The sequence below is a fragment of the Zeus faber genome, assembly GCF_960531495.2.
Source record: "Zeus faber genome assembly, chromosome: 18".
Classification (NCBI taxonomy): domain Eukaryota; kingdom Metazoa; phylum Chordata; class Actinopteri; order Zeiformes; family Zeidae; genus Zeus; species Zeus faber.
In genome coordinates, this window is record NC_137210.1 from 28,504,765 (window position 1) to 28,518,912 (window position 14,148).

Consider the following 14,148-nt stretch of genomic DNA (forward strand, 5'->3'; position numbering starts at 1 on the left):
CAGGCCTCCATCACCTCCGTCCCACGGAGGTGGAGATCAGAGTGTGTGTGCGGGGCGACTGCACCGGTCAGCCGGAGCATCATTGTGGTTTCTCAGGAAACTATGACGAGAAGATGGAAATTCCCGGAAAATTTGTTTTGCACTCGAGCCGTGACAACGCACGGCGCCAGAAAGGCTCAGTTCTGTTTTTCCATCGTTTACAACACAAGCACCTGCACCTCCACACACGCAGCACTCTGCTGCAGCCCCTCACAGGGCGTCAGACGCCGTCCGACGGGGCGATCGAATGAGACTCGGGAAAGTCTCAACATAGTCAGACATGTCACTGCATCCATGTATGAACGCATGTGACAAATAAACCTCTTGAGCTGAACTAACTGCGTATGTTACGAGGTCACAAACTGTGGAGTTGTTTTTTTTAACCGATGTGACCAACATGTTGAATGAGCTTCATTTCGAGCTGCAAGGAAAAGACAAAACCCTGCTCAACATGATCGGTTCAGTTCTTGCTTTAAAACGAAAAATGCAATTTCTGTCCTCAATGCTGCAGCGCCGTGATTTGGGGAACTTTGAAAACCTGGCATCAGAGCTGGAGACCCCAGGGAAGGCGTGTGACAGTGCTACACAGAGCAGATTGACTGTCAGACTTTGACAAACGGTTTCAAGACTCTGCTTCACTGGAGCCCATCACTGCATTTATGTGCTTCCCATTTAGGGAAGATGTTGAGGTTGATTCACTCCAACACTGCTCCACCTGAACTGCTCTGCGGTGGAGGATGAGATGATGATTCAGGATGATTATTCAGCTCTACTTATCTACGCGAGTCAGCCTTTTCCCACATGAAGATTATCAGGTCCAAATAGTGTTCCACCATGATGCATGATCACATGACTGATGATCATTTGGAAGCTGCTTGAGGATGGTTACCAGCTGCTACTGTCCAGACGATACAACCCTGACGACTCCATTCAGTGCAAGTCATCAGAGTAAGGTAGTGACCAGAAATGTATTTAATTGTATTGTGCCGTAAGGGTTCTTGCAGTGATGCAAGGTACGCCAACATAGACTTGATATATAAAGTATACTCAGTATATAAATAATATATATATTTACCTTTTTTTTTTTTTTTAAACGCGGGGAGATCATGGTCATTTTAAAAGTAGCCTGCAAGCCAAAAAAAAAAAAAGTGTGGGCACCCCTGAACAAGAAGGAGACGAGAAACGGGAAGATGAGAAATGGGAAGAAAGACTAGAAACGGGGAGAAAGAGAAAAAGGAAGATTAGAAATGGGAAGAAGGATAAGAGAAACGGGGGGAAAAAAGACTAGAAACAGGAAGTAAGCGATAAGAAACGGGAAGAGGGAGACTCCAAGAAGAAGAATCTTTATTTGTAACACACACGCTTTCTTCAAACGGTGCTGGTCAAACCGTTTCTCTGCTTTTAACCGTCCTGGCTTGTCCTTCCTCCAGGGGGCAGCCAGGAGCAGTGGGCAGCGTTCAACGACGCCCGGGGACCTGGTTCCATAATATGTTTCTGTCTCTGGGCAGACCATGATGTTCAACATGGGTGGGGGTGGGGGTCCTTACTGATGTTACATGGAGGAAAGCCCATGTTTTGGGTGGGGGTCCTTACTGATGTTACATGGAGGAAAGCCCATGTTTTGGGTGGGGGTCCTTACTGATGTTACATGGAGGAAAGCCCATGTTTTGGGTGGGGGTCCTTACTGATGTTACATGGAGGAAAGCCCATGTTTTGGGTGGGGGTCCTTACTGATGTTACATGGAGGAAAGCCCATGTTTTGGGTGGGGGTCCTTACTGATGTTACATGGAGGAAAGCCCATGTTTTGGGTGGGGGTCCTTACTGATGTTACATGGAGGAAAGCCCATGTGAGCACGAGGAGAACATGCAAACTCCACACAGAAAGGACCCTCATTGGGAGATAACCCACCCGACTAGAAACAGGGAGACAAGTGGAAAAAGACGAGAAACCGGAAGAAAGACACTAGAAGATTGACAAGAGAAAAGGTAAGACTAGAAACAGGAAGAAAGAGACTTGAAATGGGGAGACAAGGCAAGATTAGAAATGTGAAGATGAGAAAAGGGAAGAAAGAAACTAGAAACAGGGAAAAGAGACTAGAAACAGGAAGATGAGAAACAGGAAGAAAGACTAAAAATGGGTAGAGAGACTAGAAACTGGACAAAAGAAAAGTAGAAGAAAGACGAGAAATGGAAGACTTAAAACCGGGGAAGAAAGGGGAAAAAGACTAGACACAGGAAGAAAGCTACTAGAAACGGGAAAAAGGAGACGAGAAACGGGAAGAAAAAGATAAAAAATAAGAGGGAAGATTAGAAACAGGAAGAAAGACACTAGAAACAGGACAAGAAACTGGAAGATGAGAAACGGGAAGAGAAAAGGAAGCGAGACTAGAAACAGGAAGAAAGACAAAATGGAAGAAAGAGACTCGAAACGGGAAGAAGAGAAACAAGAAGAAAGACTAGAAACAGGAAGTAAGCGATAAGAAACGGGAAGAGGGGGACTAGAAACAGGAAGTAAGAGAAGAGAAACGGGAAGATTAGAAACAGGGAAGAATAGAAAGCGGAAGGTGAGCAAAGAGAAGATGAAAAGGGGAGAGACTAGAAACGGGAAGAGAGACTAGAGACTAAAAACCGGGAGACAAGTGGAAAAAGACGAGAAATGGGAAGGAAGAGAAAGGGGAAGAAAGAGGCTATAAAAAGGAAGATGAGAAACAGGAAGAAAGACTAGAAACAAAGAAGGAAAAGGGAAGAAAGAGACTAGAAAGGAGAAGATGAGAAACGGTAAAAGACTGGAAACAGGAAGAGAAAACCGAAGATTAGAAATGGGAAGATGAGGAAGTTGAGAAAAGGGAAGAAAAGACCAGAAACGGGAAGTAAAAGCAAAGGGAAGACAAGAAACGGGAAGAAGAGAGTAGAAACGGGTAAAAAAAAATAAATGAATAAAAAAAGACTAGAAACAGGAAGTAAGCGATAAGAAATGGGAAGAGGGAGACTAGAAACGGGAAGTCGCGTTGCTTCCTACTGGCTGCTGTAGCGGATGTACTGCCGCCATGACAGTTGTTCTACATAAAGTGATGTTACTGTTCTTTAAAAACAATTACAAACATTAGTGACTACGATGAGTTTGACGTTTTGAGGAAATTTAATCTCCATCGTTTGCGCCATCGGCGTCGAGAAGCTGCAGCAGAGCGGGAACTTTAGGAACAACTATAAATAACGGAACATTTTCCACCAGGAACCTGGGATGGAAAATGGAAACCGCTCCTTAAAGGGAGAAGCCGGAGCCGTGACGTGGAGGTGAGGGAACGCCCCGAGAACAACCTCAACTTAACTCTTTCACCACAACAACAGCAACTATAACAACAACGGTTCCTGGTGGAACAGAGTGCGTATTAAAAATGTTGAGATGAACTGAAAGAGGCTAAATTCACCTCAAAAGCAGAATGAGCATCGACTCGTCCTTCAATTCAAACGGTCGCGGCCGCTCAAACTGAACGTTCCAGACGTTCGTAGCCGTCGTCACTTTTATAAATGGGTGTTTTGTTTGCTGACCTTCAAAAGGCTGTTTTGGGGCGTTTTAACCTTTAGGGACCAGAGCTCGACTTCCAAACGGTCAAACGTGTGAACCTCGTTGCTGCTCATCCGTCCGTGCCCTTCTGTCCTGACCTTTGACCCTCAATTTAGAAATGAAGCCACACACGTGATGTAATACTTTTTTTTTTTTTTTAATTCATTTATTTTTCATTCTTTTTTTCAATCACATTTTCTTGATGTACATTTCCAAACGAGAAAACTCAAAGTGAGGTAAAAAATGCTGAAGAAGGAAAAAAAACAAAAAAAAAAACAAAGAAGAAATGAAAGTTTAATGTCGGTGACGGTGCCACGAAGCCGACAAACAAGCGCTTTCCCGTCAACCCTCTCAAAAATATAGATATTTAGATTCATGTGGTGCAACAACTTTCATATTCCTACTCCACTTAGAGATCAAAGCGACACACACACACACACACACACACACACACACACACACACACACACACACAGCGCTGTGTCCAGGTGACCAGCTGTACCCGTCCAACACTGAAGCACAGGGACCAGAAACGAATGGAAATGACATCATGAGCACAGGAAACAGCAAAAAGCGAACCATCACTTTCTCTCGTACAGCTGTGTATACAGGCGACACCACCCCCCCAAAAAAAGGGAGGAAGTGACATCACAACCCAAACCACGCCCCCTTACCCCCCCCCACAGTACATCCAGCTCAGACCAGCAGCTGTGGAGGCTTTAAAAAGAAAAACTCATATCTTCAAAGTGTAAACACGACGGGCGGGAGTATAATTCACAGTTAAAGTTTGGGTCGACGCCCCCTACGGGCACGGCTGCGCCGCCCTCCGACAGGCGGAGGTGAGGAGACCCGACAGGGGTCTTCAACCCCACGCCCCCCGCGATGCAGCGCCCTCTAAGGCGTTTTACAAAGCATTAAAAACAACAACTGAATGAGCGTCACTCCTGTACGCCGATGGAGGGAGGGGCGGTTCCGTTGTCACGGTAACGTTGGCTCTACAAGGCAGGGATCCCCCAAAAACACGATGACACCCAGAACAATCCAACACAAGCAGGCTGCTGTGAAGAGCACGGCGACAGGAAACGGAGAAAAGCCCCAAAAGAACGAGTCGGGGAAGCTGGAGCAACATTCAATACAATGTCTGTGACATGGCGGCAGGTTGGGAATTTAGGGAAAAAGGTGGAGAATTTGAATATTAAAGCTGTTCTGCACCGTCAGCGCAGCCACGAAGCCCTGAAAGTTTAAAAAGGTAGAAAAGAGAAGGAGCAGCGGCCCCTACCTGAGAACCAGCCCACGGCTCCACAGCCCAGCAGCACAAATCAAACCGCTCACATTGCACCGGGTCGAGGGGTCGGGTGGGGATGGGGTTTAGGTTGAGCGGGTGGGGTTGGGCAGGGTTTTTGTTTTTTCTTTTTACCTGTGAGCAGGCTGCTGGAGGCCTCTGGTGGAATTCAGAGTTTGTTTGGGGACAATGCGGCTCAGGCCTTTTGTGAAGGTGGTTCAGGGGCTGTGTCCATACGGTGGACGGTTTATTATCAAAATAATAATCAATCATCATCATAATAATAATAATAATAATGGAGGAAACTCATCTGTCCACTGCTTCAGAGCACCAAACACAGAGGACAAAATACTGGAATGATGAAACGTTTCAAGGACAGGGTTAGGGGACCGGGCGGGGGGGGGTGTTGATCAAATATTTAAAAAGTGGGAGAGGAAGCAATAAAAACATCTTCATAATCCTCAAGCGGGAAGCAAAGATGCTTTTTAAGATTCAGATACGCTCCCCAGAGAAAGCTGCTCCAGGACAAAAAATAATCCAAAACCCCTCCATCCCAAAAAACCTCCCCATCCCACCCGACAACAAAATAAAAATAAATCCCCAAGCAGTGAAAGGCACTTTGGTTGCTCAGTTGCTTCAGTTGCTGGTTGTCAGAGGGACTTTGGTCCGGAGGCAGATTGTGCCGTTCAGACGGTTTTTAAAGACAAATCAGCAGAAAGATTAAAAACAAACAAAAAAAACCCCAAAAAAAACAAACCCTGCAGCTCCAGCACTGTCTGCCCCGCCCCCCCAGAGCGCCGGCCTGACCCCGCCCCCCCAGAGCGCCGGCCTGACCCCGCCCCCCCAGAGCGCCGGCCTGACCCCGCCCCCCCAGCCCCAGGTGCCAGGAAAATAACCAAGAGTGCAGGGAACCTCAGCAGCTGTCAGTGCGTGGAAAAGACCTCAGTGTCTGATGGAGGTTTTTTGGGGGGGGGGGGGGGGGGGGGGGGGTGACAGGGAGAGGAACCAGGGGGGGGGTGTCACGGATACCTCTAAGGACAAAAATAACGTTCGTGACGGAGGCTGAAGTGTCCGTGAACTAGAAATAGAAACTCCATCACAGGTCGATGGAACCAGGGACCGGTGGGGTAGCTGCTTCTCTTTTTTTGGGGAAGTGCTCCGTCCACTCCGTCACGGCTAAAACAGGATGAATGGGTGGAGGTCTCTGGGCTCGGATGTCAGCGGCGGCATTTCCCGGGTTCCCAAAAGAGGAGCGGAATTCCTCCTCCTGCCGAGGAGGAGGAGGAGGAATGCCACGGACAGGACCCTCCGCCGCCCATGACCAGAAAAAGGCACCACCCCACCCCCTCCACCCAGGAGGTCCTGGGAGGTGCAGGAGGAACGGGTCCTCCAGCGAGGACATAATTATAGACCGCCCCGTCCTGGTCCTGCGGACCGCTGCGTGCAACATGTGCGGCTCCTTTTTAGGAAGCAGCTCTCCAGGACTCCCAGGAAGACAAGACCCCCACCCCCCCCCCCACCCAAAAAAGAAAAACAAAACAGATTCCAAACACCAGCGAGACGACGACGACGACGACGACGACACGCTGAACCAAACCAGCACATTATTTCTAAGGGATTACCTTTAAACACCGGTGCACTTTTTTTTTTTTTTTTTACTTTCCCATAAACACTTTTAACATTTTTTTTTTTTCTTATTATTTTTCACATTCTTCATTATTCAGGAAAAAAATAAAATAAAAAACAAACAAACTATTAAGGCCATTTTATCTTCTTCGCTTTGCTTCAAAAGACGAACCAACACATTCAACTTATTACCGACCCAAGAGGACGACTCCTTTCTGAATAAAGATCTGATTCAACAGGAAAAACTAATTTGAAGGAAAAAAATATACAGGCAAATTATGATAATAATAATAATAATAATAATAATAATAATAATAATAATAATCCAAATAACACTTAACACTAAATTATCGCTTTGGATCCAACGACCTTCTTGACGCTTCTGTAGATAAGGAATGAAAAGGGAGCTGGAGCCTATAAACAAAATCAAAGAGTTTGTCCATTTAAATAGAATCCTTTACGCCTACAGAGAAAAATAAAAAAATATAATTTCATGGCCGAATTTTTTTTTGGGCAAAATCTTTCTCCAAGAAGCAGCGATGGCGTCCCGTCGTCCCGTCGTCCCGTCGTCCCGTCGTCCAGTTTGTCTCATTTGCGTCTCGGCGGCACCCGCCTCAGTCAGTTGCACGGCAGCCATGTCGGAATGTTCTGGTTGGCCACGTAGTAGTTGCTGAAGTTGTGGTCCCGGACGTACGGCGCCGGCTGGTAGTAGCAGGTGACGCTGGAGGCGTCGGGGATGGCGTTCTGCTCCGTCAGGACGCGGAAGGCCAGCAGCGAGATGAGGTGCAGCGTCTGGCGGCGCTCGTGGCCCATGAGGCAGACGGTGCTCTCGTTGACCACGCGGCGCAGGATCATGAGGTAGTCGTACTTGCTCTTCTCCTCGCCCACGAAGTGGCTCTGCAGGTAGGCCTCCACCTTGCGCTGCTGCTCCACGATGTCGGGGAAGTCGATGAAGAAGCGCGAGCACATGTAGCGCTCCAGGGCCTTGAACTCCTCCTGGCTGGTGGGCCGGAAGTCGCGAACCAGCAGGTTGCAGTACTTGAGCAGGCCGCCGCCGCGGATCTCCTCGGGACGTTTGGTGGCGATCAGCTTGTGGCGCAGGTGGCCCAGCGCCGCCGCAAAGTCGCCGTACACGCTCTCGCCCACCACCGACGGGTGGAAGGCCTGCGACATGGCCGCCTGCGCCAGCTCGTAGTAGGCCAGCACCGAGTCCAGCACGATCTGGAAGGAGTCCACGCTGAACTCAAACTGCCGGCGGATGGAGTCCACGAATTTGAGCTCCACGTTGCGGCCGTTGTTGTTGGACAACGAGATGAGGCTCCAGCGGTCCTGCTCCGTCTGCACCTTCACCAGCTTCTGGACGTAGGCCTCCTTCAGCGTCATGGGCGTGATCTTCTCTTTGTTGACGCCCTCGGGCAGGAAGTCCAGCAGGGTGCCCAGCACCACCTCCTTGATCAGCTGGAACTCCTCCTCGCGCGGCAGGTCCACCCTGAAGATGACGTCCAGGTCCTTGTAGCTCCAGCCCACGTCCTGGACCAGCACGTGGCTCGCCGTGGAGCCGTTGAGCCGCACGTCCTTCACCGGGATGCCGCGCCCCTCCAGGCGGGCGCGCACGCGGGCCACGATGTCCTTCAGCCGCACCTCCAGCGTGGGGAAGTTCCCCCGGCCGTGCACCGGCACCGGCTCCGTCAGCACCTCGTCCAGCCGGCTCACCTGCTCCCAGCTCAGGAGGCTGAGGGCTGCACTGGTGCCGGCCCTGGAAGCCATCTTGTAAAGTCCAGAGAGTTGAGATCAACTGGAGGAGCAAACAAGGAGCTTAGAGACGGATCGATGGATCTGATCCAGTTCAACGAACAACAACATGTTGGAAAGTAACCAGAGGTAACTGTTCGATTCCCAGGCTCCTCCTGGTACTACGTGGAAGTGCCCTTGAGCAAGACACTGAACCCCAACGGCGCCTTGGATGTGCATCAGGCCCTGAAGTTCCCACCGCCATGAATAAAGAATTCAACTAAAATTCAGTTTCACAGACTTTATGCCGAAGCAAATATACACATTTTAAAGTACATTTCTAAAACACAACCTCATTACTTTGGCCTTTGAAAGGAATAAGGATTTATATTCATCTAAAGTACGTAGTACTATATTGTAAATAAGAATCCTCTGCGGAATACACAGCTCGGTAGTACTTTATCAAGTATTATGGACTGAAAAGCAGCTCATTCTGTACTTTTACTTCAGTAGAAGTGTCAACGCCGTTCTTTCAGAGTACTTTTGTGTATTAGTACAGGTAGTAGTAGTACTTTTTGGACCAGTGGGATCTGAACCAGAGCACAAAGTCCTGACGCACAAAGCGCAGCGTGCACGAGGCTTCTGGAAGCACAGAACAAACCAGAGCAGTTCCAGAACACACACACACACACACACACACACACACATATACACACACACACACACACACACACACATATACACACACATATACACACACACACACACACACACACACACACAAAATAAACTATGAACCAATCAATAGCACAGCTGCAGGTTTTGAAGCAGATGATTGATTGATTAGTGATCAGCTCATCGATCAGCTGCTTCAACAATCTCCTTCAATCACCTTTTGGCGGATTTGGGTGAACTCTGCAGATACAACTCAGTAGATTTTAATCCCACAACTTTAATTTATTTATGGATTATAAAGACTTTTTAGGATGACACGTGGGATCACACTGCGCATGTTCACCTTTTCTATTTGATAAAGTTTATAGTTGTTGTTCATTCTGACGTTGAAGTTGTTTCCATTTCCTTTTACTTCATTTTTATTGTTATCGTACATCGCCAATTTTTTTGGCTAATTCTTAGGTTCATTTTATGTATTGAGTATTTTAGGTTTATTGTATACGGGCATTTTTTTCCGTTTATTATTACTGTTGTTATTATAACTTAAATTAATAAACCAAATAATAATAATAATTTATCGGCTTCAACGCTCTGATTAAATAAACTAACCGTGGAGTAACGGGTACGTACGGGCTGTTCGTGTTCCGTGGCAGCGGGTCGCAGAGCAGCTGTTATCCGTCCTCCTGGTCCATGTGTCGGCTGCGCTGTGTCTCCTGCTCGCGGTGGAAAGACGCTCCGCGGCCCGGGGAGGAGGACCCGCCGCTTTATAGGCCGAACAACACCCCGCGGCGGCGGGTGAGTCGCCCCCACAACACACCGTCTGTTACCGCGATTGAATTCCCCCTTTTGACTCGTTGACTATGTTCAAACCGTCGTTAATAACAACCCGTGTGTTTTAATAAAATATACTTTGAATATTTACCGAGTGATAAACTTCGGTCGGAGTGAAACGGAAGAACTAGAACCCGGACTCTCTTCGTGTTCGGTATTAATCCGCCGAAGCTGGATCCTAATTGGTCCGTGAGAGGCGTTGCCAGGTTACCGTGGACAGAGATGTTTTATTTTCGCTTTATTTTTATATTTTATTTATTTTTGATAATCTTTGATCAGTTTCACGGTGATGGGTACTGATAAAATAAAATATGAATAAATCAAATTAAATCTTCATTTTTTTACTGTGGCACGTGGCGCATGAACTCAAACAAACATGACGTCACTTCTCTCTATTTATTTTCTATGTATTAATCATTATGTATTATGATGTATATTGTAATATAATATCTGTATATGATAAACACATGTATAATTTATTTGTGAATGATGAATTATATGTAATACATATGTAATAACTTATTCCATTATTATTATTATTATTATTATTAATACATTTATATTATTTTTTCGAAATAACAGTAACATTTCATGTTTCGCTCAAACAGAATCCTGAGTCATTTAAAATTCATTAGAAATGTTTCACCTTTTCCATTCATCAAGAAACTGAACTTTACATCATTATGGAAAAACAAAAACCTGCTAATCACATGGAAATACCAGAGTAATGACGTCATCGGCTGAGGGAACCCCCCGCCCCCCGCCGCTCTCAGAACAGACACCTCGATTACCTGCACACACACACACACACACACACACACACACACACACACACACACACACACACACACACACACACACACAAATACACAAACACACACACAGACACACACACACACACACACACACACACACACACACACACACACACACACACACACACACAAACACAAATACACAAACACACACACAGACACACAAATACACAAACACACACACAGACACACAAATACACACACACACACACACACACACACAAACACACACACACACACACACACACAAACACAAACACAAATACACAAACACACACACAGACACACAAATACACACACACACACACACACACACAAACACAAACACAAATACACAAACACACACACAGACACACAAATACACACACACACACACAGACAGACAAATACACACACACACACACACACACACACACACACACAGACACACAAATACACACACAGACACACAGACACACAAATACACAAACACACACACACACACACAAACCCATACACCCCCCCCCCACACACACACACACACACACACACAGACCATCATCGGGGGTCACTCGTGGTGGAGTATGACCGTTCTCCATCTTGGTCCTCGGGGATCTTCCAGGGCCGTAGAAGCCGATCCTGGAGCCCAATGTGTGGGTGCAGTGTGGGTGCAGCATGGGTGCAGTGTGGGTGCAGCGTGGGCGCAGTGTGGGCGCAGTGTGGGTGCAGCGTGGGCGCAGCGTGGGTGCAGTGTGGGTGCAGTGTGGGAGGTGGTGGTGGTGGTGGGGACGTCAGCCTCCTCCAGGATACGGTGGAGGTGGTGGTGGTGGGGACGTCGGCCTCCTCCAGGACGACGGTGGAGGTGGTGGTGGTGGTGGCGGTGGGGACGTCAGCCTCCTCCAGGATGACGGCGGTGGAGGTGGTAGTGGTGGTGACATCAGACTCCTCCAGGACGACAGTGGAGGTGGTGGTGTTATCGGTGGTGGTGGTGGTGGGGATGACAGCCTCCTCCAGGAAGACAGTGGAGGTGGTGGTGTTGGTGGTGGTGGTGGGGACGTCAGCCTCTTCCAGGACGACGGTGGAGGTGGTGGTGTTGGTGGTGGGGATGTCAGCCTCCTCCAGGACGACGGTGGAGGTGGTGGTGTTGGTGCGGGGGATGTCAGCCTCCGCCAGGACGACGGTGGAGGTGGTGTGTTTATCTTCCCAGCGGATCTTGAAGATTTTTCGGAGGCAGCTGTGGTGGTGTGGCTTCAGGCGCCTGCTGCACCCGCTCCAGGTGGTGTCTGGTCCAGACAGTGGGGGGGGGGGGGCATCACTTTGTACACCAGAGTGGTGTACGCCGCGTGGTGGTGAGGGTGGTGTATTTCCTCATCAATGTCAGCTTTGGAGGATGGAGGCTGCTGAGACGTGACGTGGTTCACACTTTCCAGTCTGGTATTGTCAACAGGGATTGCTGAGGTAAGGATGAAACATTATATCTTTCTTATGTTCGGACCCCACCCAAGCTGCTTGTGTTCCTGGGTGGAGGCATCCAGAGTGCACTGGAGGTCCTGTTCTGAAAGAGCCCCGAGGGCGTGGCCGTCAGTGTACTGCAGCTCCATGATGGACAAGGTGGAGGTTCTGATTTTAGCCCTGAACCTGTTGGTGTTCAGAGGTTTTATCAATGATTCCGACGCCTTGAGGCGGATGTTTGACCAGTGATGGAGGAGAGCGGCCGTGAAAATGGAGAACAGTGGAGGAGCAGTGACACCACCCTGATGGACTCCAGCGTCAACCCTGGAGGTTCTGCTGTGTTCATTACATGAGGTTTACTGTACAAGAGCAAGCAGACGCCTGGAACACACACACACACACATACACTAATGTCAGGAGGGTTGCATTGTGATGTTCCTCCACCTCTGGTTGGTTGCCTAGCAACCCCCCTGACACCTGGAGTTGCAGGTCCTGACGGTGTCTCGTCACCGTGACAACAGTCACTTCCAACTGTACCCAGTGGCGGCCATTTTGGATAAAAAGCTTCCGATGACTCCGTGTAAAAGTACAAACTGTGTGTACAACAGCACCTGGTGATCTGGGCGGCGGCCAAAAGTCAGAGGTGACTCATCACACACACACACACACACACACACACACACACACACACACACACACACACACACCTTAAACTATTCAATGTTCCACTGGTTTCCTCAGGTGTGTGTTCAAATGATGTCACTTCCTGTGGCGCCGGCACATTCTGGATCTTTATAGAAATAAATACTGTGTGTGTTTGTCTTTACGTGTGTGTGTGTGTGTTATTGTGGTTACGTGTGTGTCTGTATGTGTGTGCGCATGTGTTAGTGTGTGTGTGTGTGTGTTTCCATGCGTGCGCTCTGATTGGTGTAGGTCTATCGCCTCCTCCCCAGCTGGTGGTTCATCTGATGTCATAGCGACGCCCGACGACGCCCTGTGTGGTCGTGACCTCGTCACGTTTTCGGGCTTTGGCTTTTTCCTGTTTGGTTTTTGGAAACTGGCAGATACTCCATGAAACCTGTTTTCTGCCCCTTGTTTGAATTGAATGTTCAAATCGTTTCTGTTGTTTGCTTCACTTTTCTAAATCTGCTTTTCACCGTCGGCGCCAAACGACGGAGCCACCAGGTCGTAGGTCGTAGGTCGCTTGGCGCCGACGCCGCAACATGGATTTAATCAGGAGCCGGAGAACGTCTGAACATGAGGTCACGTTCACCTTCAGCTGAGACTTTAAACTTTCATTTGTGCCGCTTGGAGGACTGTGATGTGCCTCCGTCACTCCTCCGCCCGCCGCCGCCGCCGCCGCCGCTCCCACACGAAGCAACAAGTTCATCAAAACTTGTATTAAGTTCCAGAAAGTGAAATTCATCCATTCATCACTCATTCATAACACTGTGCAAACTGTTATTACTATATACGATAAATAATACATGGCAATGATATATAAATATAGTTGATACCCAAACCAATGCATCTCATCACATCTGGATATTTTCGATTTTCTCTTTCTCATTTGTATTTTTTGGCTTCTTGCGCAAATCCGCCCATTTTTAATAAGAAAATAAAAATAAAAATTCTGCCCGCCGTGCCGTCGGACTTTCGAACGCAGCCGGAAGAGGAAGCCGACTCGCTCGCTCGGGCGTCTTCGGGCGCGGCGTCAAGTTTCGCTCGTTTAGTCTGAGGTGAACCACCCCTGCTCTGCCCGTCCAGGGCGAAGTGCGAACCCACGAGACGACGCCGTTTCGTCGAGGCCGTTGAGCGTGTGCACGAGATGCATCCACTCCTCCAGACGCTGTTGCCGCCGCGGGGCTGAGGTGCGGGGCTGCGGTGGTTGGCGGGGCTGAGGCCGCGGGGCTGAGGTGGTGGCGGACCGCGGGTGCGGTCCGCCACCACCTCAGCCCCTCGAGTCAAAACAAACAAATCCTCGCCGTCAGGGGGACGTCGTGGAAAAGACCAAAACCTGGATGTTGGAGGAAACAAAGCTGCTGCAGCCTCCAATGGAACGCTCGGGTTTGTGGCGTTGATGACGTATTCAAACTTTGATTGAATTACTCACTCAATCGGTAATAACTCCATAATAACCCAGCCATAACTC

At 48.5% G+C, this 14,148-nt stretch overlaps 1 protein-coding gene across 2 annotated transcripts; it reads right to left on the minus strand.

Annotated features, from left to right (window-relative positions):
- Positions 1-6,470: 6,470 nt before the first annotated feature.
- On the minus strand, positions 6,471-9,646 carry tent5c (terminal nucleotidyltransferase 5C). 2 transcript variants are annotated; one of them, XM_080019457.1, is made up of 2 exons: positions 9,550-9,646; positions 6,471-8,308 (listed from the first exon to the last, which is right to left on the minus strand). In XM_080019457.1, the coding sequence occupies exon 2, from the start codon at positions 8,278-8,280 to the stop codon at positions 7,132-7,134; it is 1,149 nt and encodes a 382-aa protein (XP_079875583.1). In that variant the 5' UTR covers positions 8,281-8,308; positions 9,550-9,646; the 3' UTR covers positions 6,471-7,131. The 2 variants fall into 2 exon arrangements, with proteins under 2 accessions (XP_079875583.1, XP_079875584.1); XM_080019458.1 differs by having other exon boundaries at positions 9,529-9,628.
- Positions 9,647-14,148: the final 4,502 nt, after the last annotated feature.